The following is a 24,937-nucleotide window of genomic DNA, read 5'->3' as shown; positions in this document are numbered from 1 at the left end:
GAAAGTAGGAATCAAATTCATATAATGAATAATGAAAAACTAAAAATAAAAATAGAAAAAAAAATTAAGAAAAACAATGGCTGATATTAAGATACAAACACAAGACACAAATTAACTAAATTTAATAAGAATGCAAATTATAGTATAAAAAATTATGCACTTAAAAAGTGATCGCTTTTCGCATGTAATAAATGAGAAAAATACTGTAGATTACATTAATTAAATAAATATTATTTGTTTCAAGTATATTTGAGTTCATCTGTAAACCCTTCCCCCCCTATTGTAAGTTTATCAAATATCAAATTTATTCAAAATATTCAAAATACTAATAAATTTAATATTTCAATTAATAAGTTAAATAAATGTTTTTATTCTGATTTTTCTTTCAATCTTAATCTAAAAAATATTATAAATTTTTTTTATAATATTCTTTAAAAAAATATAAATTCTAAGTGACACTACAAATATTGAGAATTACAATGAGAAAAAAATATACTAAAAATCGAAATTTTTCTTAATTTTAGTAAACCATGTGTTTGTATATAACGTTACAAACATATTTTCTTAAAATAAAGATTTGTATTTATTTAACATTATAACCAAGGTTGTGATTTATATAAAACAATTTAAATCAAGAAAAGGCCATAGCAAGAGCTTTAATTTGAAATAATGTTTCTTGTGTAATTTTACATACAATTTCTAATTATTTCGAACTCTACGCCATTACTTTCGGTTTCAAACACAGCTCTTATTAGGGTCATTATTAAATTAATTATCAATTTAATAGCGATATTGTTATTCTTGTTCAAATTGTTATGTTTCAAGATCGGAATTTTTTGGTACATAGTTTGAAAATATATGCATAATTACAAGAAATATTAACACAAAGATCCAGCTACGACAAAATCTCACGGGGGCTTATGCAATAATATATTTATTTCTGCTGGCACATCTTTCAAATGAACATAAGGTTTCGTTAGATATGTGTAGACCTAATCGGCTTACACACAGAGCATATAATTTTATTACTGGTAGACGTGGCCGAACACCACAGTGTCCACCACATCGTTCTCGTATTTTTAACATCTCACAGCACAATTACATTTTGCATTCACGATTGTCGCGGTTTCCGCACATTTAATAAGGCAGGAAGTCATTTATCTGTTTCCTTGTGAGCAAATTATTTCAAATCTTTTTTTTTCTTTTTTATAAAGGCTTACTCCACAACAGTTGCAAATAAAGAATACGCGTAATTGTCAATTTACATAGACAAAAACGCAATAAATATTGAAATATTAAAGAAAAATTGATATTTACAATATATTAAAATATAAAATAGGTGTCATATTACCCTCTTTTCCTCTATTATTCGAAATTCACATTTAAGGCCTTCAAGTTAGACTAAAATTAAAAAATTAATATGTACCATACTTCTCAAATTATGTAAATATAGTATACACATGTAAAAATTTCTGTTACCAGTAACTAAAATTCAGCTTTTATAAAAACACAGCAAATACTGTAATGACCAAAATTTCTTCCGTAACGGTATTATAAGTGCTGGAAATATTTAATTGTTATTTTCTCGAAAATGTCAAAATATCGCAACTTCCGATTTTATTGTAGTAAATGTTTGAGTGAATACTACATACCCATAAAATTTTATTAAAATCAGATAATTAGAAATTGGAATCTGAATTTTTGGCACAGAGGGCAGTTACACAACTCCTATGATCACCACACTTTAATACATTGTATTTTTAAAAAAATTTGAAAACATAATATAATTTTATGTGTCTAATATATAATTTATATTTTTACTCTGTCAACAAAATTGTGAAAACTGAATTAAAAATCTGTTATCTAAAGTATTATAGCAATATTAGTAACGGAATGTAACATTTACAAAAAAAAAAAGAAAAACAACTGTACAGCTCTAACTGGAACAGGAGATAAAATCGTATAAAAATAATTTGTAAAGTATATATCACTTAAATTATCACTTAATAGTATCACGTTTTGAATGTGTCTATTCGTTCTTCGTACGCTTTCCAAAGTTCTCTTTTATATTCTAAAGTGGCCTTTAGATAACCGTGAGGCGATTCCGTGATACCTCTACCAACGACTGCTAAATCGGCACCTGCATTAATAACCGATTGCGGATTGTTGTATTGCTGACCTAGACCGTCATCACTTTTAGATAGTTTGACACCGGGTGTTAATTGCAGCAGTCCGGGTTGCGCCAAGAGATTGGATTGGCACACTAGACCTACCACCAGATCGGAAGCTTCCTCTGCTATCGAGACTGTTCTCTTGACATAGTCACCGGTGGTTAATGCATCTTTGCACGACATCTCGGCAACCAGAAAAATACCGCGGGGTTCAGTGATGTTCTCCAAAGCTTTCTTCAACGCGTCAATGGTAGATGCACCCGGTACCGAATGAGCTGTGATTAAATCAGCCCATTCGGCGATCCTGTACAAGCCATGCCTGTACTGCAAGGATACCGTGTTGCCAATGTCGCCAAACTTACGGTCCTCCATCAATAAAAATTTGTGCTGCTTCGCTAGTTCTTTAAGCCGAAGAATGAAGGTTTCGTTAAAATTGTCTATAATATCTACATGAGTCTTCAAGACTGCGATATGAGGCCCCGCCACGTCCGCTAATTCCAAAATCGCATCCATTTCCTTCAAATCGGCTGCCAAACAGAGATTTGTTCGCTTTGATTCCATTAGTTTCAGTAGCTTCGAAGTCAACGGATTTGTTGTTAACTTGGCGCGTTTACCATATGACAACTTCAATCTGTCGTCTGGCACGCCTACAAATAAAAGCAATAGATATAGTGATGCTAAAATGAAAATATAGTTTATAGCTTATAAAGTCATAAATTAGAATGTATATACACTTTGCATATAAGTCAATATCTATTAAAAATATCTATATTACCTTGCATGGAAATGCTTGGTGCTTGATTCATTGCCAAGTAATTGTTAACATTCTTGACTAATTCAGGCGTAACCTTGCCAGCTTTGAGGAGGTATTTCATAAATTCCGTTATCACAAACAGACTTTTGACTTTGATTCCATGATTCTCGAGATTCTTTCTGCCACCCTGCTCCCTATCGATGATCACATAAGCCTCTGTCACGTTCAGATTTTCCTTCTTCAACACATCGACAGTCTCTAGGACACTGCTACCACTTGTGATAATATCCTCAATGATCACGCAGGTGTCGCCAGGCAAGAAGGCACCCTCAATTAATTTCTTTGTACCATATGACTTTGCCTCTTTTCTCTTCATTAACATGGGGACTCCCTCCAGCGCCGATATCAAGGTGGCTAATGGCAGTGCAGTGTATGGAATGCCACAGATTCGGGATACTTTTGTAGGATCGTCCAGTAGTGTCCACAGAGCTTTCGCTAACTTTAACTATGATAAAAAAAATGAAATGATAATTTCATAATTATTTAATCCTCTTAATTCCGTTCAATGCTTACATATACTTACCATCAATTTAGGATAAGAAATTATCATCCGCAAGTCAAAATATATTGGTGTTGTTAGGCCAATTTTTGTCTTAAATTCTCCGAATTTCACGGCCTGAATATCATACAATTCCACTGCTAATTCTTTTAAATCGACTATTTCTTTCGTCTCCATTTCGTCTGTAATTATAGTAACGTATTAAAAAAGATTTCTTTCAAAAAGTTAAACATTTAAAAGTGATTGTAAAAACAATAACTCCGAAATATTCGATGAGCAAATTTAATTTTCAAATTTTGCTATAATCTTTAGGTATTATTATAAATATTAGGTATTACTATAAATATTTTTTAGAGATTTTATAGTAAAAACTGTAAGTTACAGTGTTACGGGCAAAGATAGAATTTTAGAGAAAAAGAAAAATAAACTGTTAAATATATCTAACGTATATACTTCTTATAATCACTTGAGGGAATCACGTGCACGTGTTGCTTTAACGGTCACGGCTGCGACTAATGACAAAATAGAATTGGCGGGAAAATCGTTACGTTTATAAAGAAATGTTACTCAAGAAACTCTAATATCATAAGACGATTTATTGCAAAATTCTAACAAACGTTAGGAACTTATAGATTGAGAGACCAGAAACGTGATCACGTGCGCAAGATGGTTTAGATATCAGATAACGCAAAGTCTCGGTTAGTTCACAAGAATTTCGAATAACTGTGATACGAGCATGGAATTGACGACGCAAACATTAATATAACGATCTAAGCATAATTCAATGATGATCTCGCAGTAAAACTTAAAATTCAAACTAATCTTACCGAGCAACTTGGGATTTATCGCTAAAACTTATGGAGCGTCCGCACATGGCACGTCATGCCATCAGGAAGAGTAAAGAGAAATCGGAAAAAGAACTAACTCGGGCATCACAGCTACCGCTTGCAACGCCACACGCGGCTATCCTGGCCTTTTTCGTGGGATCATTACACAAGCCTCACCAACATCTAAAAATAAAAAAATAAAAAGAAAAAACAAAACTCCTTTTTCAACTTATACCTATTTTTGTCGCGGTGAGAAAGCTTTTAACAAAAAGGTGTATAAAGTTGTAATCATATAATATACAGGGTATTCTTTAATGGTTGTCCTCACGTTTTACCATAAGAGATAACTTACCTTACTGAACTTGTAATTTACTAAATGCTCCTTAGATGACAGCTGCTCTGGTTGACCGCGCGTACATACGCTTCAACCAATTTGCGTATACAACTTTCAAAAAAGTGTAAAAATAATCGTAATAAAACTTCCGAAAAAAAAACAAATCATTCAAAAACAGCAAATACGAGTCAGGCGCAGGTATCAATTCGCAAATTATATTCCAAGTATTATAATTGCATTTTAAATTTTAATACCTTTTAAATAGTATATTTTTAAAAATAGATAATTTCTCTTTATTATTAAATTAGATAAAACGTCAATAAGTTTAAATCTGTTTCTATCATTTTCTATCGGTTTTTTTTTATAAATAGAAATAAAAATTACAAAATGTTATATAATCTTATATTGATAAAACGTACATTGAGATTTATCGAAAACAAATTCTGTAATTAATTTTATAATAATTCATGATATTGTCACACATTCCAAGAATCTTACATTTTAAATACATCTACATAAAAAAATTTCTGACAGAAAGTTTTTTCAATTATATATCAAATTAAATTTATTCAAATATCTAATTAAAACAAATTTAAAATAACATTAAAATTAATTATAATTTATTTTTAAGACGTAATTGTGATTTCTATGCCGCTATCCATCATGAAACACGAGTTAAATAATAATAAAGATCACTTAATTGACACGTTATAAACTGCATAAAATACTTTTAAACGAGTCTACATTCACGCGCCGATCTTTATGCAGATAAATGTCGTTTCTGACATACATTCATTGTCCTTTTATCGCGCTTTGTGCACGTTTGAGAGCAGAAAGCACAGGTGAAGCATGCACGTGGGGGAGTTCTTCCGCTTTTATAATCGTAAAACCGCAGGTGCAGTTTGTCATACAATGAACAATGCTCGAACACCTCGGATGAATTCGCAAATTATGCAACTAAAGTTTAATTTTTCGCAAAGTGGTCTTTCCAGAGAAAACTGCCTCGTCAAAATGACGTCAAAATATCAATATGCGAAATTGATCATGAATATGATGTCAAAATGAGTCGTCAAAATGACGGCAAAATGTCAGCATGATAGCAAAACGTTTTATATTTTATATCATAGACTGTCATGTCAACGTCATTTCAACAGTAGTTTGATGTCATATTAAATAATTATTCTGTGTGGAATGTAACTAATTTAATGTAACTAATTTAATGTAATTAACATTAATGTTGATTTAATTACTCTTTTTTTTAATTCTTAGAAATAGAAAAAGTTTAGAAGTAAATTAAACTGATATTAAAATTATAACCCTAATCGAGGTAATATTTATGGCAATAAATTCTTTACAGTTTCACGCAAAATTAGGGGAAAGGCTTAAAAATGTAAGCGTAAAAAATAATTAAAATAATTAGCAATTTAATTACGTGATATCCAAGGTACTCTTTAAAAAGTTGTGTTTTAAGGAGTAGTCCGGCAAATATTCGACGCGCAGTTTTAAGGAATCGTATAAATGTTTATAAATTTACCTTGAAAATTATTGAGCACTAAGAACTGCTGCCGACCGGTAGTACTATTGATTTTAATTTGTAATAAAATAAATTTATTTTAAAACTGCATTAAAAGAATTCTCTAACCTTGAGCTTTTATTAAAATTCCTGGAAATTCCGGGAATTTTTAAAACATATTTTTCAAATATCCTCAAATACCTCGGTCTACAATTTTATTATAAAAATATTCCTATTATGCAAATATTTTCATAAAACTCATTTTAATTAAACCAAATAAAGCTAAAACACGTTACGAAGATGATGAAGGCGTAACGTATAATTCGTTTCCCACGAAGCCATTCAAGTATGGAAAGGAATTGCTCGCGCGTGCAAAGTTTAAGTTTCGCGAATTTGATAGCTTGATCGTCAACGCGTGCATCGATCATACGAACCATATGGTTCACGTGCCCCCAGCATGGAAGTAATGGGTCATGGTTACATAAAGAAGACCTTAAACGGTGATCACGCTCCGTTCTTACGTTTCGAAAGCCGATATACAGCGCAGATGTTAGAGAAAATACAATCCCATTAAATAGAAATAATTTTAACAAGCGTTCGCTCAAAACAAAAGCTTAATTTAATATGAAAATTAAATAATCTTAATTCTTTCATAGAGGCATGTTAAAATAAAATTATAAAAATCTTTTTTCTTACACATTCACTACAACAACGACATGTAAAAAACCAAAGATTTTGCAGTGTAAATGAATCTTTGAAATTTTGTAATATTTTGTATCTATTCCTTTTGTGTAAGAAGTGAGAATAAAGAAATAAAAGAATCATTTACTATATAATTTTTCATTCAGTATGTTGAATTCTTATCAGAATTTTTATTTTCTGTAAACGCAAAAGTAACAATTTTTTAATTATTGTTGTAGCAAATGAATGATGTCATAACAAATTAAACGTAATTATTCAGGATAATCAATGAATTATTTATCATAATTAAATAACAAAATTTAATTAAAATGTTAAGTCCGTTTAACGGATTAAGATGTGTATTTTTTACACGTTGCAAACAAAACGAGGCCCAGTGTAACTTGTACAATCAATCGGCGTATTTGCATTTGATAAAATTTACTATCCTCTTTATTTTATTGCAAAGATCAATTGATACGTTATCATGGTCATTGTCATTTCTGTGAATGCGATAAATTGAATCGATTTTTCACCGAAAGCAAGATAAAATCGTGAGAAAAATGAGCATAAGAAAAACGTACTGTATTTCAAATTATTATATATTAGGCAAATTAAAGAATAGTGAATCGCAATTGATGAATGATAATAATCGTAATAATCGTACAATGACAAGAACTATCTATCATAATTAAATCGCGAGATTTAATTAGGATGTTAGATCTACTTGATGTTGCCATATGTATAATTTTCTACGCATTGCAAACGAAACAAGGTTGAAAAATATGTGTTCTTTACTAATTAGTTACAATCTTAAAATATGGACTATCTCAAAATTTTCATTTTTTTAAATACTTTTACGATTTTCTTTTCTATCAATATCAACTGCTCAATAACGTAAACAGTATTTTAATCAATTTTAATGACTGTGCATTTATGAGAAGCCATACCGACACAGGAAATGTGTGTTCCCCCTTTCGTTCACGGTTTCCCCATCCTCCCGATTCCGATTTCGCCGTAAAGGGCTCTCAATCCGGAAGTCGGTGCTTTCGGAAGGAAATATCTTCAAAGGATTCTGTCGGTCGACTATTTCCTGCAAACGTGCCAACGGAAATTTTGACGTTTATGAAACTCATAATGAGCGTCGGCTGCAGCTTGTCTTGAGATGAATTATGAAGCTGCGTATGCACTTTTATGGAATGGTAAAAAATATCCGAAAGCGATGAGTGACGTCACATGTATATGATTATGAAATGTTTAATGATCATAAGTTACAGCTACTCGGTGATACGTATAAAATTATATAAATAGTGAATTGCGTTTATAAATAATATTAAAGTGTACAGCAAAAAAAAAACCGATAAAAAAACAATATAAATTTTTTTTCATGTCGCAACTATAACAAGATTGTTAAACAAATAGCAACTGAAAAATATTAAAAATTTTTAAACGGATTACTTTAAATTTGTGAAAAATTTGTTATATGCTATACAAGGCCCAGATTTATATCTAAACCAATTAATCGTGCCTTTGTTAGAACCCAATCAAGAAACAATACTTTTTAAATGTTTTTTAAATATTTAAATATTTAAAACACGTTATAATAAAGAATAAATATTTAAAAAACATTTAAAAAACTTTGTCTGCTGATGGAGAACTATACCGACTAGAACTATTTCTACACGGGATTAATATCTCTCGCACATATAGATTTATGTAGAATATCTTTGAGATAAGTATTGTAATATCCCAATAGAATATCTTCCACAGAGTTTTCACAGATTTCTTTCGCTGTGAGTCGCTGCGCCAAGTTGCGGGTAAAGGGTTAATTTTTAGCAATAGACGTGCCCGTTTCTTTAAGTTCGTTGCTAGCGCATTTGTCGGCATATCTTCGCATGTTATTTAAGGATATTACAATTATCTCGTAAAACTTTTTACGCTTCGACGTGTTACGGACGATCGCCGTAGCAGCCGTTTCTCACGAGGAAAAAGACGCCTCTGCGGACGGTTACTTCACGCAACATAAATTTTACGCGTGGAACCGTGGACTCTCCGTCCGCGGGTAGATCCGTCTTTGCAGGTGTCCCTCGCGAAACTTTCGCACAATTCGCACGCCGCGCCGCTCTCTCGTACATCGGCTCCTGGGCCGTATGTTAATCTGCGAAGGGTGGCAAATTTAAGTTAACGTGCGAGTTAATGCCTTCGCAATTATGTCGAGTCGAACAAAAATTGACCACTCCGCGATGCGTGTCGAACGAGCACGCACTCCTGTGCGTTGTGCGAGAAAGTAATTCCTTAAATGGTCGAGAAAAGTGCGTTTTGGAGGCCAATTCACATATAAAGTTCCTTATTAGCGATTTTACAATTAAAGAACTTAAGATATATAAGGGTCAGTCGAATGAAAACGAGACAGACTGTATATAGTGTGTTATACAGTCTGTCTCGTTTTCGTTTGACTGCCCCTCATAGATTGCATCAAAAAAGAAAATTTCGGGAGTAACTTTTTTTTAAATAACAAAATAAAAAATAAAAATATATAATTTTGTAACGAAATACGGTGTGTTTTTTAAACTATATTTTTTTAAATTTATTTTTAGACTAACGGCCTTATTCCCACTTTCTTTTCCACCGATTATGCAGTGCGTCACATTTTTGTAAATCACGTCCTAATAAGTTAAGTTATAAAAAATTAACATCGTAAATAACATATGAATATCGTAAATCGCAACAAATAATCGTGACACATGTTTAATAATCTCACATAGTCTTTGGACGAATAAATGACGTAACTAAACGTTGAAAAAGTTCCGAAAAACGAAGAAGGTACGACGTTTCGAGTTTCGGAGCATCTGCTCACGAAACCCTTCGGTCTTTATCGAGCAATCTTTGCTTAACGAAATCATTGGGCAATTCTCTTTTTTCTCTGGTTAGACTGCGCTCAGCCGACGTGCTATCGTGATTAAGCTTTAAGGATCTATTCAAGCCGTCTAATTTATCAAAAATATACACCGAGGCAGTGCAAACTTCGAAGCGCAATATCACGACGCGTTAGACGAGAACATCTGCTATGTTACGGAACCCTTGGACGTTTATCAGTCGATCGTCACGTGGAAATTGTTAAAAATAACATCGGGAGATTCGGGAGGCGGCCGAGCGGCCGGGCGCCCCCGCGGTGACACAACGTTGAGATTTCGATAGATCAAGTCGGAGATCGATTTTGTTCAATCGACCATCTGCCGCGTCGAAGGGTTGTTTGTGCCAACCCCTTTCTTGAACCTTTAGACCTTTACGTGCGAGTGGTTACCCACAATACACGGCGAAAGGTGCACCGACAATACAAACAATTGGTTATTTCGATTGCTTTATTCGTGTCACGAATATTCTGCGAATAATGCCGGCTGCAACACTTAATTAAAGTAATTATTTTTAAAAATAATAATTTAACAAAAACTCGACAATATCAAAAAAAATAAAAAATAATCAAAGCTAAAGAAAATATGAGGAGGTAAATAATAATTAGTGCTTAAACAATAAACCATATAGCAATTTAATAAATGCTTCTACACATAGTAATTAAACTTTAGCTATTTTTATAGTGTCTATCCACGTATTTATGATCTCTTTGCGATTTGCTCGCGGAATCATTGTATTCCGTGTCTTGACTTTTTTGTCAAAGATCCGTTAAATAAATTTATTTTTTTCTTGTTTTCTTTAAAACAGTTTTTTATAATATCATCATAGTTAATATTTTTGCTCTCCATGTATAACAAAGAAAAAGAATCCAGTCTTCAATTTTATTTTTTTCAGAAAATTAAAAACTCTGCTTTGAATCTTTTAACAATAATATATACGTTATTGTAAAACATTGTAGCAAGTCAATCTTTATATGAAAGCACGTTTAAATTAATTACTGTACATACATATAGCGAAAGACTTTAGCTGTGGTTGATTTTTATGAGAACCAAGACCGGAAATGGCTTAACTAATGGCTGATCATTGATTTTATAATGGTATGTGAGTACAAATAGGTTATAGAAATTCCCACAAAAACTTATATCAGCGTTTTCACCCCCAACAGAAAATTTCCCATACAGGCACCCCCAACGATAAATAATGCATGCTGATTTGCTCCGCTTCATGGCGATTTTACGCGGAGCGTGACAACGAGACGAGACGACGGATAAAAGAGAAATTTACATAAACTCCGCTCTCATGTTTCTCGTACTAATTCAGCATTTTCCGAAATTGACGCTGTTAATGAATAAATTTGTTGAAATATTTTACGAGGTGACTAACGAGAAAATTAAATGTCAAGGGAAACTGAAAGATTGGATCGTGAATATCGCACGCGATTATCTTAGCGCGATAATTCATTAGTATTATATATTCGTATTCGCATTTTTAAATAAAACAAAATCTCAAAATTAAGTATCTCCTAATAATTAATTATAATTTATAATGGAGAAAAGAATAATATGTGACACCTATTTTCATTTTATTAAATAACTTTGTTAATAATCAGTATTATTTTATATTGAAACTGGAACCGTTATATTTGTCAAAGTGTTATTTAACGGATTCTAGACTCAAAATAATAAAATATTTGTTATTTATTGATCCAAAGGCTACGTAAGATTATTAAACATGTATCACGATTATTTGTTACAATTTACGATATTCATATGTTATTTACGATGTTAATTTTTTATAACTTGACTCTATATCATAACAAAATTATTGTACATAAAAAAAGTAAGTTTGCTTAATCGCTTAATGTCCTTGTTTATACCGAATAAATTAAGTGATTTGATACGGATGTAAGTACTTAGTACGCATATCAAAATAATCGGCAAAAACTAAATATAATACATATATGTTATAATTAAAATAGCTTCTTACCTCAACTGGCATCTTTCCGCGAACTTACCTTGTCTAATATTTCAATATCTCATCATCTGCGTAGGAAAATCTGCGATCGATCCAAATCCACTTCAGTTTCGGCAACGCACACAGGAAATAAGGAAATTGACGGATGAAAAAGCCAGACGAAACCGCAAATTAGACAGCTGAAACAATAATAGTGCTACATTAGACAGATCAATGATCGGGGCGGGCTTAATGCGCGATTAATGACCGCCGGGTGTGTCGCCGACTACGTTGAACGCGATTTTTCATAACAATACTCGTTGCCTTTTTCTATCTTTTCATACACTGAACATGTCGAGATTAATAAAAAGTTGAAACCGCAATCGCTCGCGTGTCAACGAAATTGGTAAAGGGGTGGCTCGCGCGGAAGGGTGGAAGGAGACCGGGTTTGTTTCACTCGTCTCTATTGCAGCGGCACAAATCGCCAACAAAGAAGATAATAATATGGCGGAAACGGAAAACATTGGACAATAATGTCCGGTGGCGCAAGCGATATATGACGGAGAGGGATGCATTCGTGCATTATCCGTTAATTGTTACAACGCGTTTGTCATGCTATGAAAAATACTGCAAAATGTTTTGATATTTTGACAACTAATTAAAGCGTTCTATAAAATTATTTTCAAATTTATATCTAGCTAAACTTTTAAATACTTTAACTAAATTATTCTTTCCGTGTAGAAAGGGCAGAGGTTTAATGGACTTATTGTTAAAGAAGAACAGAAATTTTTTGAAATTATCATTCAGGAGCTAATGACGATACTCAGGATACGACACGACGTATCGATTAGTTAGGGAAAAAAAAATACGATTAAAGATATCTTTATCACACCGTCTGGCCAAAAAATGAATTGATAAGATTGACAGATATGCTAGTATTGTCAATGGTAGGGATTCATTGTCTATATTAACCCTTGTCGCGTGGATCGACCAGATAATTCTGTCCTTCTAGGAAACAGGATAGACTGAGTTTCTCTTTTGTGACCGTTGCATATGTGTTGTATATAGTTGTCTTTTGTAACAATTTTCTTTCATATGCTTTTGTTATTAAATGCAGTTAATTTACATTAATAGATACGGTAAAATAGCGGTGCGTGTATCCTAATGTGAATTCTAAAATTGAACTATTGAAAATAAACTACTGGAAATAAAATATGAAGCGAGCATATGTGGCAATATTGATCGGAATAGTGATTTGGTTAGTCGGAATTGAAATTGTATTGATCTACAGTTAGGTAACTCCATTTTATCTTTCGAAGAATGACAATTTTCATTTGATAATCAATTTATGATAATTTAATAAAAAAATCAGTTTTTTTTATAAAATGTACTAAGAGATAATCAAATTGCAAGGCCTTTTAATTTTTCTCTCAGAAACGGGAATGCACATATATATTTGTATATATTCGTTGATTTAGTAAGCGATAGATTATTATTATTATTATTATTATTACATTTTATTACTATTAATAATTACTAAATTTTTTATTATATTAATCAAACATTTAATTGAAATTATTTCTTCGAAACTTAATTATTATTACTAAATTCTTTTAATGTAATGTAATCAAACAAGAAAAGAATTTTTTATATAAAACAAAAATATCAAATAAATTATTTTCTATTTGTTGCATAGTCTTCAAAGAAATAATTTTATGTATCGAAGTAATGTGATTCAACTTAATCATTAAAATTTTTTCTTTATTTTACATTTCTCTTTTTCACTTGTTTTGATATCATTTCTGTATTAGTTAGATATTTCATTTTAACAAATATCGATAAAATGTCTGTTCTAATTTAACAGTTGCGTGCATGACTCAAGCAAATGAAAATATCACATTTAACTATGAAGATGTGAATAAGACGGAAACCAGATTTCCTACAAATCCAACGACAGTAACAACTACAACGCCGGGAAATCTTACGGGAAAAACAACAATAAAATATACAACTCTTACAGAAATCACGAGTGTAACAACAGAATTGAGCGCAACAACAACGTCTACGAAATTGTCGAATATCACGTTAACAATACCATCGAGCATCCTGCCAATAACTACAACAGAGACGACAAACACAACGACAACTGCATCTGAAACAAGTGTGACGGAAACATCATCAACGTTTGTTACAACAACGATGATAACACCGTTACCTTTTTCGACAGAAACTTTTTTACCAAGTACTGAAACAGCGATTACAACAGACGGAAGTATTACAATGCCTTCAATGACATCGATAAACTCTACGCAATGTGAAACGCAATGTTTAACACCATACACGACGTCTTCGATTACAACAGATATTACAGAAACAACGAATACATCGGAAACTACGCTGACCATTACAACACTTCCAACTGTTCCAACAACACTCGCAACCGATCCAATAACAACGATGACAACTACATTCAAGATACCGAATATCACATCAACATTTTCATCGAATTTCCCGCCAATAGTTACAACAAAGACGACAAACACAACGACAACTGCATCTGAAACAAGTGTGACGGAAACATCATCAACGTTTGTTACAACAACGATGACAACACTGTTACCTTTTTCGACGGAGACAACTCTTTTACCAAGTACCAAAACCGCGATTACAACAGACGAAAGTATTACAATGCCTTCAACGACATCGATAAACTCTACGCAATGTGAAACGCAATGCTTAACGCCGTACACGACATCTTCGACAAATATTACAGAAACGAATACGTCAGAAACTACGCTGACCATTACAACACTTCCGACTGTTCCAACAACACTTGCAACCGATCCAATAACAACGATGACAACTACATTCAAGATACCGAATATCACATCAACATTTTCATCGAATTTCCCGCCAATAGTTACGACAAAGACGACAAACACAATGACAACTGCATCTGAAACAAGTGTAACAGAAGAATCATCGACATTTGCTGTGACGACGACGACGACGACACTAACAACTCGTTCGACGCTATCAACGGAGGCTAAAGAAAATATGCATCTTACGAGAATAACCATTCCCAAATTTAATTATATTGTTAATAATACTGAGAAAGGAGTGGCGTGTGTTTTAGCTAACATGACGATTAGTATAAATTTACGCTGTTTACAACAAGAAAACGCGATAAAAAATTATAAGGTAAATAAGTAATTTATAAAAAAAAAAATATTAAGCGTATTTATGAAGAAACACTCTCTTCAAAAATGCTCGTGAAAACCATTAATATTTTTTAAATTAATCGCTTAATCAACAATGACTATGTATATGTGTTTTATTATTATCTTACTTTGTAACGGAATGCAATTATGTTTTTAGATTTCAACACCTACGTTGATGGTTCCGACGAACGCAAGGATAACAGGTAGTTGCGATGAAAAAACAGCCAATATGATTTTAAGTTGGGAGGAACCAGCCAAAAATCAAGTGGACAGCAATAAGGAGAATAAAATTACTTTCAATTACACCCATAATAATATGGAATTTTTTCTTGATTTCATTTCTGTCGACGTCTATTTGAATGGTAATAATTTCTAGTCATATATCGAATTCTGGTTTAAAATTGTGCAAAAATGTAAATATGAAGATCGTACAATACTTTTTTATTACTTTATTTTCATTCTTTTCATTTAGAAATATGATAAGAGAACTTTTTTGTTAGCGTATTTAAATATATTATTTTCTCAATATTTGACAGAGAATAGGATAAAAAATACGACAGACAAAGGTGTAAAATTATTCTCCGCTACGTTAAAATATGGAATATTTATATGCGAAAGAAACATTACAATAAATATCAAGAACTTGGTAGACGTTGTTATCTCCAAAATCCATTTAATTGTATTTAATGAATGTTTCGGTAATTGCACAAAAAAAGGTATGATATAAACTTTACAATTTTGACGATATTGTACTTTTTTATCTATTGTTTTTATATATCTCAAATATGATAAATGAATATTATTTCAGCAACTGTTTGCGATATTAATACAGGCATTAAAATCCTAGTGCTCATTGGTATAATAATTGTTGGTATTCTCCTCTTAATGATACTTGTTATCTTTTATCTAACATCGCGTATGCAAAGAGGACCAATTTCGAAAGAAATCGTTTTGTAAGGTATTATTTTTAAGACAATAATTTTTAAAGAGTTTTCAAAGAGATGACACAAATTGCTTTTAAATATGTCAATGAAATTGTAAAATGTAAGTACATCGATAACTATGTATCGCGTAGATCTCTTACAAGTGAATATGTCATTTGAGAAATAACATAAATCTCTTTTAAAGAATCTAAAAAAAATTTTTTAGCAAAGATGTACGAATCAAGAATTTGCAAGATTAAATCGAATTCGAACTAAATTTTTCTGAATTTATATTATGTGTTGATTTAAATGTAATAAAATTTTCAAAATTTTATAAGCATGCAATATATTTCAAACAAATTACAATGTTACTTACGGTAATGGTATTTAAATGCATTTCATTACAAGATATAATGGAGCGATTTCAAGTTTTAAATTCTTTTAATTTCAGATAATACATCGAGGCTGAATAATGGTTACCATGCAGGCACGCGTATTTATTTAAGAAAGCTATTATTATTTATTTATGTTCATATTTATTCTAACTTAACACGCCTTACTTTTTAAATAAAAATATATATTTTCAAAGCAGAAATACATTATTTATCTATCTTTTTAAATAAAAATTTTATATGGCGTTGAAAAATACATATTTCATTTGTTAAAGTCTTAACTCCTTAATTTCAACAAAAAGTAACTTATAGGATTTCTCAAATAACCGATTCAAACAGAGATTGTTAGAAAAAAATATTTACTGTTTTTATTTAAAAATAAATATTTCTGTTAGACTTTTATTAATATTTTAGTGTCGTTATTTGTACGCTACATGTTCATCTTTGTTTTTTTTCTTTCGTCTTTGCGTGTTTGATATCCTTTGTATGTTTTCAGTAGTAATTACCCGATAGCTACGGATTCAACTGATAATCGTAGATTTATGAGAGATGTTGCCAATACAGATTACGAAGCAGCGTTCTTTAATTAGCTAGGCTTAACAAATAGTTTGGGGTTTCGATCGCCCCTAGGTTATCCGTCACGGTTACGCCCACCCCAATTACCTCGTTACTTGATAAACTGTAACATTTACGGCGCCATCTGCGCAATCGTGTGAACGTTGATCAGCCGCAGGATGTATTCTGCGAGGCATACATCCCTTGTAACATACTGATTTCGGTTCAAGCTCGAAGCGAAATCGAGATGCGATGTCATCTACATAAAATGTGTTGCCTGTTACGAATTTATACATAGCGAGCCTCTGAGGTATTCGTGTCGACTAGAATTATTGTCACCCACGATGTACTCAGTCGGCGATGTATACCGGAAAAAGATCGTATTTCATACCGATTCCGGCAGAAAAAGTATCAAACACTACAGACACACCCTTCGTTTAGCACCTGGATATCATATCGCTCGCACCAGATGCCACAGCGAAATTTACGATTATCCGTTAATTGGTTGGCAGGAATGTCCACTATCATGTGAAACATGCGGGAGGCGCATTGTTTCTGTTACCGTGAGAACTGTGGAAAATATTAGACGCAAACCGTTCCGAATCGGCCTGATAATATAATAACTTATGAAAAAATAATATATTAGAGTATTAAATAATATGTGTAAATACAATTATTATAGTATACCAGAATAATAGAGTCATAGAAAGAACAAAAAAATTAATTATTTATATAATAGCATATAGAACATTTTCCATGATATTTTCAAATTTTTAAATTTGTACCCGATACTTTCTAATATCAATTGATTTGCTCTTTTCAAAATGTCCCGAATTTGTTGGTAGGGATACCTGGGTGGCTTAGGAAACGTCAGCTGTTCGGGTACCGTCCCTTTAAAATTTAAAGATCCTATAAAGCCTATTATTCCTCGCTCCTCGTTTGAACTGAACCTCTTTGACGACGTCGTCGTCGCCGCGAAGGGTAAGCTGCGGAAAGTGTCCTGGTGTCGCTCGTTTCGCAGAGATTTATGAGAAAATGAAATATTCGAGGACTTTTTATGGGAACAACAAGACGCGGTCTTTTTATCGCAACAATTGCGCATTGTGTAAAATATTCTGTTACCTATCAACAAATCGCTATATCGTATAAAAGTATTACGTTTCACGGAATGAAACAATATTGACGCAGTCTAAAAATTTCTAGTAAATATTTGTATACAGATGTACTTAAATATATGAAAAAATGTTCATGTTTTCGTTATTTTGTATAATTTCCATTCAAATATACTGGTATAAGAAAAATAATAAAAAAATTTTTTTAATGATTAAAATGATAAAATTGAAAATGAACAAAAAATGTCCAGATATGTACTCATGTATACAAATGTAATTAAATAAAATCGTATAAATAATTATACATATATAGAACATTGCAAACTAATCACACATTTTACTTTTTGTAAGAAAAAACAATAAAAAAAAGTTACTTTTATAATTATTTTTCAAATATTCTTCCAATTATTTTACTTCTATATTAACACAGATTACACAAAAGAAAAAAAAACATATATAGATGTACATTTCTAAAAATTTTTTAGTTTGACTACTGTTGTGTAAAAAATAATAAATTTTTTATATGATAGCAAACCTGGATGAACGAACGTTTGTAGAATTGTCGATTTAATTATTAAATGACGAATTATATATATGATATTCAAGTTTTCACTTTGCTTCAATATTTTCACAATAATTTACATGTTATCGCCCAATTAATGAATTAATGACTATTACACGCGCCATTAATCCTCAATCGATGCGAGAACAATGCGGGTACGTGATAAACGTTTGCTCCCGATCTCCAATTCGATTTTATCCCTTCGCAGGCCGACTAGACATTCTAAAATCAATAAATTTCAAGGGTCTAAAGGACCAGGCACGCGTGCCAGAAGGAATTGCCACGCGCGCTCGTGGCTTCTCTTCTTTCCGAGAAATAATTTGTGTTCAACCGACGGAGCGACCCGACTCGCTTCGCAGTCTTCCGAAACCCCGACAATTTTTATTAATACAGAAAGCGCACACGCTCGTCACCTTCGAAATTGGTTCAAAGTGAAAAAATCACGAAATTGCTGTATGCAAAATTACCACGTGCCTCTCTTTTTTTATTTTAATGTAATACTTAAGTAAGGAAGAAAGAAAAGTGCGTTAGGCAATTCGTGTCCCACTTCGCAATAAACAAATTTCCATCGATCTCTCGACAGTGTAAAAATATTGTTTTTGACAAAGGGCAGAGAGGGCATTAAGAATTCTTGTGCTCTGCGACACATGTAAATTTTAAACACGATCTAGTGTTTGCACAAATGTATTTTCTTTTCCTTTCATTCGTTGCGCGAGAGCACCTGTCACGGTTCAGTTGTTGTCACGCAGAGCGTGTAGCTTTCAAGCAATTGCGTCGGACAAGTCAATCTGCTTGTCTCGCGAGCAAAGATAGAAGAAGAAGAAGAAGAAAAAGGAACGAAGAACAGATACACCAACCGGAGGTTCCGGAGTTGCTAAGGCTCCTTTCTTCTCTCTCTTTCTCACGTCCTCAAAAAGTTACGGAGGCCACGAGACGTCTTGAAAGTATGAGGGCGCAGATGGGATTGTGTTTAATGAAGTTTGGCCCGAGTTGCACCTGCCACTTTCGAGGCATCTCGGACCAACGGCCGTTACACCGCCTCGAGCACCCGTCAAGAAATTGGCGGGAATCGCGTTCCCAAGAGTGTTTAGACTCCTATCAGACAACAGCTATTTTGAGTTTCCCTTTTTTCCGTTCGAGACCTATCGTTAGAGCGCATCCGCGTTGCAATTGCGCGTTGCTGTAATCCGACACGGGCTGAAAGATTCGTACGTAGTAACGATGCCGTTTTCTCAGTTTCACAGTCAAGAAACCTCGTGTGAGGACGAGCAATATTACAGGCTACGTTTCATAACGAGTGCAAAGAACTTTGTTGATTTCTTGGAAAGCTGTTATCTTATCCGAAATCTAAGAGTGTTAATGTCCATTTAATTTCGTTCGGTTTCCTATTACGGTACATGTATAATATTTATTTAAAATATTAAAATAAATTAAATCCTGCTTCACCATCCAGTTGATTTGATTTCTGATCCGTCTTGGATTCTATACGTCTTTTTAACATACACCAGTTTTATAATTAATGTCGATAGAAGCTGTAAAACTGCCCAGAAGATCAAATTACTTTGTGCCCACACGACAAGATGGTTCCTCGTTGGATCAGCCCCCACAATTTTTTCTCTCACTCGAGGGAACATGTCCTTCCTGTTCCTGCTTCGACTATAGAAATATGAGAACTTGGTTACGCCAAAATGATGGAAAGAACAGCGATCTTTTATGACAGCAAATTAATTATTTCTAATATCTGGTATATATTCAAACATCATGCTTCGTTAAATTTTTTGGTTCTTCAAATTCATTATCTTCTCTAAAAATAAATAATTAGTTCAGAGAAACTTTATTATATTCTCTTTAAAAAAATCTCTTTAAACATTCACGGTCCATCCAGGCTCTCCTCTTACTGAAACAGCTGTTCCACCCCCACCAACGGGGGGCAACTCGTCGGCCGTCTTTTACCGGCATTCAGGCTATCTGAACGAACTATCGTGTGGAGGTGGAGGCTTCGAAAGGTCGACGGTAAATGTACAATATGTAGGTACGAGCAGCTGGATCGGTAGAGATTCGTAAAGCTCACCGTCACACGCCTTCCTCTCGCATTGTTCGGATCTCGATGTACGTTTTGCTTTCTTTCTATATGTGCTCCACCACAAACGGATAACTTCCCGAAGCTCCCTACGATATCTTTTCGAATTAAATGAGCTTCATAAAAACCGCGCAATTATCATAACATCTATTAAGAAGCGGGATGAAAAACACTTGCAACGGAACCTCAGATTTTATCGCTAGTATTTTTAAAGTTCGTTACTTATTGCATACGAAAGAAATCAGTGTTGAATTAATAATCATTGTCTTATATACGAGGAAAAATATAAAGCTTCTTTAAAAAATTTGATAAATTTCAACATAATATTTTTTATATTTTTATTTTAATGTAATAATTATTATTATTTTATAATAATAATAATTTTATAATAATAATTGTAATATAATAATAATTAACCATGTAAAGGTGAGTTTGATAGTAATAGTATTAAAAAGATTCTATTGTTCGGTTTAAGAATATTATTATTTACTATCTTATAATTGTTTCCTCCCAAGACATTTAATTATTATTGCATAAAAATGAATATATAATTTAACCTTTCAACCGAATTCAGATTTTTTTCCACCCAAACATTTTTGAAGAATTCTCGTGATATTAAAGTATTACGTTAAGTATTAAGTTACATTCTTGCATATTGTGATAAGTACTCTATTAACTAAAATGTGTCAAAATATATTGTAGATATTCAGAAAAATCGCAAAGCTTAAACCTTTTGTTAATAATACTCTTATACTCTACCACGAGAATTTTTTTAAAAGCGTTTGGGTAAAAAAAACCCGAACACACGGTTAAAAGGTTAAGACACAGCCCTGGAAAGTAGGGAGGTCCCAAGTTCCAGGTTTAAACTCTGGCTGAGGTGTTATTTTTCTCAATAAATTCTTTACAGTTCTTTTTTTAGGAGAGAAAGGGTTCTGGCATTATTGCCACATTTTAAATGCTTGTTAGCATCAGGTATTATTAAATTGACTTTCAATTTAATAACATAATATTACTAATTCTTGTTCAATTTCTATATTTCAGCTGTATTTCTGTATTTCAAGACTGAAAAAGTAAATTCGGCGCGCAGTTTCGCAAACTTGAAAAGCTGTAAAGTCCCACAATAAATATTACCAATAAGATCTAGCTATAACTACTGCGAGGCTTCTCGATTGTTTATTTCGCGTTTGAATATCTTTTTCTTAATGAAACAATACAAAATTTCTTCACATAAGTATAAATAAAATTATGTGACCGTTCAAGATTATCTATCAAATTCTTTAAAGAAGATTTTATATTCTTGATTACATGTGACACAATTATTGTTGAATAAAATATATTATAGTTTTAATTAAATATTAATTTTTTCTGTGCCTTTAACTGGACTATAATATAACAAGATTTTATAATAGTAAAATTTTTACTTTTACTTTTTCGTTACACTGAATGATCAGGAATTGATTCTCTAATTATTTTTAGTAATTTAATTTGTGCAACTCAAATAAAACTTTGATGTAATGTTCTACACGGTTAAAAAACTGAGACGTTAGCCTCAGCCGCCCTTTCGGGTGCAAAAAACAGAAGAATGTTCGCATCATTCGTCCAAGAAAAACATCAGTTATTATCAATCTGGCATCCATAAAAATCTTGTGAATTACAGTTTGTAGCGCGCAGGAGATCTAAATTGACTGAAATTGCAGTGCCGGCCTTGAGCGTCGTCGTTCTCTCGAAGAACGGTGTCACTGCATTCTCGCTCGCCCTGAAAAGCGGCTAACTTCCAACCGGCAATTTTTCCTCCTTTTCTGCGTCGTGCCAAGGGCTCGTATCGACGAGAAGAGAAATAAACAAGCGCGAGCTGCACGCACAAAATGCATACCAACATCCTGCGTTAAATGTTTTCTCCGCTCCGGTGAACGCACGATTTTTGCGTCGCGTAGGTAAACTGGCTCAATTATTCGCGATTAGTTGAGTTTTATACGGAGGCATCGGTTAGATGCAACAAAAGAGAGAAAAAACAGGTTTTTATAAGATATAAATCTGAATGATGATTGGTAAGTTAATTAGTTGTTAAGACTTGTTAAGACACGAAATAAAGCGACTTGATTTCATTAATTTCTTAACATAGAAATAACGTAGCTTTTATAGACCATGTATTAACGTGATCTGAGTAAAACTGATAATAGGTGAGAGATAAGCAAACCAGAACTAAATTTTATGAGGTAAAAGCATCTTGAATAAAAGCATGAACATCCGCGAGAGCTATTTTAATACTCGGCTGTCTAAAGTATTATTAATTGAGGAATTATTAACTAAGGAATTATTATTGCATTCAATTACATAATTCTTTTTTTTATCAGAGCTTTTTATCAAGCTTTGCAATCGAATTTCGAAGCGTTTGAAAACAGCAACGTTTGCGCATGAAGGTTACAGTCCCGAAGGTATGCATCCAGTCGTAGCGTTTCAGTCTTTACGACGTGGCTGGAATTTCAAAATTTTCAGAGCATCTGCAACCCAACGGCAGCTGTTTGCGTACATCCCATTCCGCCACTTATCCCCGGTACAATATGACAAGCGCGATGGTGCACAGGCGCCATCTCATTTTCATCAAGAATGTTAAAACTTTGTTATTGCATTTTCTCAGACGAGATTTTTAAGGACGTTTAGACTAATTTTTCAGTTGAAATAAAAATACCGTTGAGGAATACAAAAATTTATTTCTCGGTTCTAAGTAAATAACTTTTAAACGAGCAAGTAGATGCAAATAAATAGTTGCACAAATATTTATTAAAATTTGATTAATATATGTAAAAAATTTGATGTAACGCGTAATGCTACTTTATTATCAAATTTGCAAATAAGTACTACAAATATTACGCGATTTTATATAAGAATCAAGAACAAACAAAAAATTGAATAGTTTTTAAATCAATAAGAAAATAGTTTTTAAATTTTGTTAGAGACTTAATATTAGAGAAATCTATGGCCATCTTAAGATGTCATACACTAATCGGAAAGCCGTATTAGCATCTTAAGACGTTTCAAGACGGTCTTCAAATAAGAATCGACTATGAATACCAGTCTACGAAATTTTTATATTTTTGATAATGCTTTGAGATGTGACGCATATACATCCTTGAAAAGAAAATTCTAAACAATGTTATCTCGTTTTCATCGAGGCACACGACTCCATAGCGTGAGAAAGATCGAGAGGTAACTGACTCCGACGCGCGCACGGAGCATCTTGCGGCGAGCAGATGATGAAACACTGACCGAACATATCAAATTTCCTATGCAAAAGCAACCACGCGACTGCTACTGTTTATTTTCACCGTCTAATATAGACGCACGCGTAAAAAAGGCGGCGCTATTTCCAAAAGTAGACGCTTTCGTGTACCTGCGACTCTGCGAGTACAGGTAGTTGCTCAACATGAGCTCCATTGTCCAGCTTCTTTTCCTCGTCTTGTTACTTTCTACACAAAAATTTAAATAGTCAAAACATTCTTAATAAAATTTTATATTACAATAGTGTCAATTCAGTTATTTTAACCCTTTGCAAACTAAAAGTAGAAAAAAAGTGTGAAAAAAATGGTTAAAAATGTAAAAAAATAAATTCGTAATTTTGTGAATTTTCATCTATAGAATATTGTTAAAGAAAAAACACGAGTAGAATTCCAGGGTTATAATGCATAAACCTCGATGTGTGTACATTAATCCTCCGGAGCGTAAATCGTTTCTCCTACTCTCGTTTCGGCACAGCCGTTGGATCTCTGAGGAAATGCTGACTTCCTCCTCCTCGTTTAAACGCGGGAACGTCAATATCCGTGGGGGATTTCGAGTTTCGAGCTCCCCATCGGGCTCCCACTTCCGGTCCTGGTCAAGCAGACCGGAACACGCGGGGTTCGCGGGTACACCGTGACGTCGGAGCATCGTCAAAAATTAGGGAGAAACCGATCTGCAGGGGTTCTATGCCAGGATGTAGCTAATACCACAACCTTAATTTGTATCGAAGACAATTACTGGCTCGATCATTTTTCACGGTTTTATGATCGGCTTGATGGACGGCGTGTTCACGATTTTTAGAAGTTCCACGGTTGCATGTTTTACTGTCGTGTCCGTCGGTTTCCTATTTCATTTTTAATATCTCCCCCTTCTCTGCCATACGCAAAAATATGTGTGGCAAAAGTATTAAAAAAAGAAAGAAAGTTCGAATATCATTTTCTTTTAATTGATATAATAATTCGATAGCATTCAGAAGATTTAGAAATAAATGATTTAATTTAATACTTTTTTATAATTAGAAGATTAAAGTTTCACTTTGATAAAATGTTGTAACAATAAGAAGACTTTCAAGAAGAATTCAAAAAATTAAATAAAATCGTGTAATAATATAATT

At 32.9% G+C, this 24,937-nt stretch overlaps 2 protein-coding genes across 3 annotated transcripts; one reads left to right on the top strand and one right to left on the bottom strand.

The window, feature by feature from the left end:
- Positions 1 to 918: 918 nt before the first annotated feature.
- LOC105201038 (uridine 5'-monophosphate synthase) lies at positions 919 to 4,514 on the bottom strand. Of its 2 annotated transcripts, none has more exons than XM_011168879.3 (4): positions 4,312 to 4,514; positions 3,509 to 3,666; positions 2,947 to 3,430; positions 919 to 2,818 (listed from the first exon to the last, which is right to left on the bottom strand). In XM_011168879.3, exons 2-4 carry the CDS (start codon positions 3,659 to 3,661, stop codon positions 2,013 to 2,015), a joined length of 1,443 nt encoding a protein of 480 aa, XP_011167181.1. In that variant the 5' UTR covers positions 3,662 to 3,666; positions 4,312 to 4,514; the 3' UTR covers positions 919 to 2,012. The 2 variants fall into 2 exon arrangements, with proteins under 2 accessions (XP_011167181.1, XP_011167182.1); XM_011168880.3 differs by lacking the exon at positions 4,312 to 4,514 and adding an exon at positions 3,938 to 4,264.
- A 9,060-nt stretch (positions 4,515 to 13,574) lies between these two features.
- Positions 13,575 to 16,182, top strand: LOC113004503 (mucin-3A). Its single transcript, XM_026137994.2, has 4 exons — positions 13,575 to 14,903; positions 15,081 to 15,285; positions 15,460 to 15,639; positions 15,732 to 16,182. The coding sequence occupies exons 1-4, from the start codon at positions 13,575 to 13,577 to the stop codon at positions 15,878 to 15,880; spliced, it is 1,863 nt and encodes a 620-aa protein (XP_025993779.1). The 3' UTR covers positions 15,881 to 16,182.
- The last annotated feature ends 8,755 nt before the right edge of the window (positions 16,183 to 24,937 follow it).

The sequence above is a fragment of the Solenopsis invicta genome, chromosome 3 (assembly GCF_016802725.1).
Source record: "Solenopsis invicta isolate M01_SB chromosome 3, UNIL_Sinv_3.0, whole genome shotgun sequence".
Classification (NCBI taxonomy): Eukaryota; Metazoa; Arthropoda; class Insecta; order Hymenoptera; family Formicidae; genus Solenopsis; species Solenopsis invicta.
Note: the sequence above shows the minus strand (reverse complement) of the source record. Positions and strands in the feature narration are given on the sequence as shown.

What these genes read in the sequence shown, in the direction of transcription:
- LOC105201038 (XM_011168879.3), bottom strand. Translation starts at nt 3,661, where the DNA reads ATGGAGACGAAAGAAATAGTCGATTTAAAAGAATTAGCAGTGGAATTG. An exon ending in TTTCTTATCCTAAATTGATG is followed by an intron (nt 3,431 to 3,508) that starts GTAAGTATATGT and finishes TTTTTATCATAG; the next exon opens with TTAAAGTTAGCGAAAGCTCT. An exon ending in ACCAAGCATTTCCATGCAAG is followed by an intron (nt 2,819 to 2,946) that starts GTAATATAGATA and finishes TTTTATTTGTAG; the next exon opens with GCGTGCCAGACGACAGATTG.
- LOC113004503 (XM_026137994.2), top strand. Translation starts at nt 13,575, where the DNA reads ATGACTCAAGCAAATGAAAATATCACATTTAACTATGAAGATGTGAAT. An exon ending in ACGCGATAAAAAATTATAAG is followed by an intron (nt 14,904 to 15,080) that starts GTAAATAAGTAA and finishes TTATGTTTTTAG; the next exon opens with ATTTCAACACCTACGTTGAT. An exon ending in TGTCGACGTCTATTTGAATG is followed by an intron (nt 15,286 to 15,459) that starts GTAATAATTTCT and finishes AATATTTGACAG; the next exon opens with AGAATAGGATAAAAAATACG.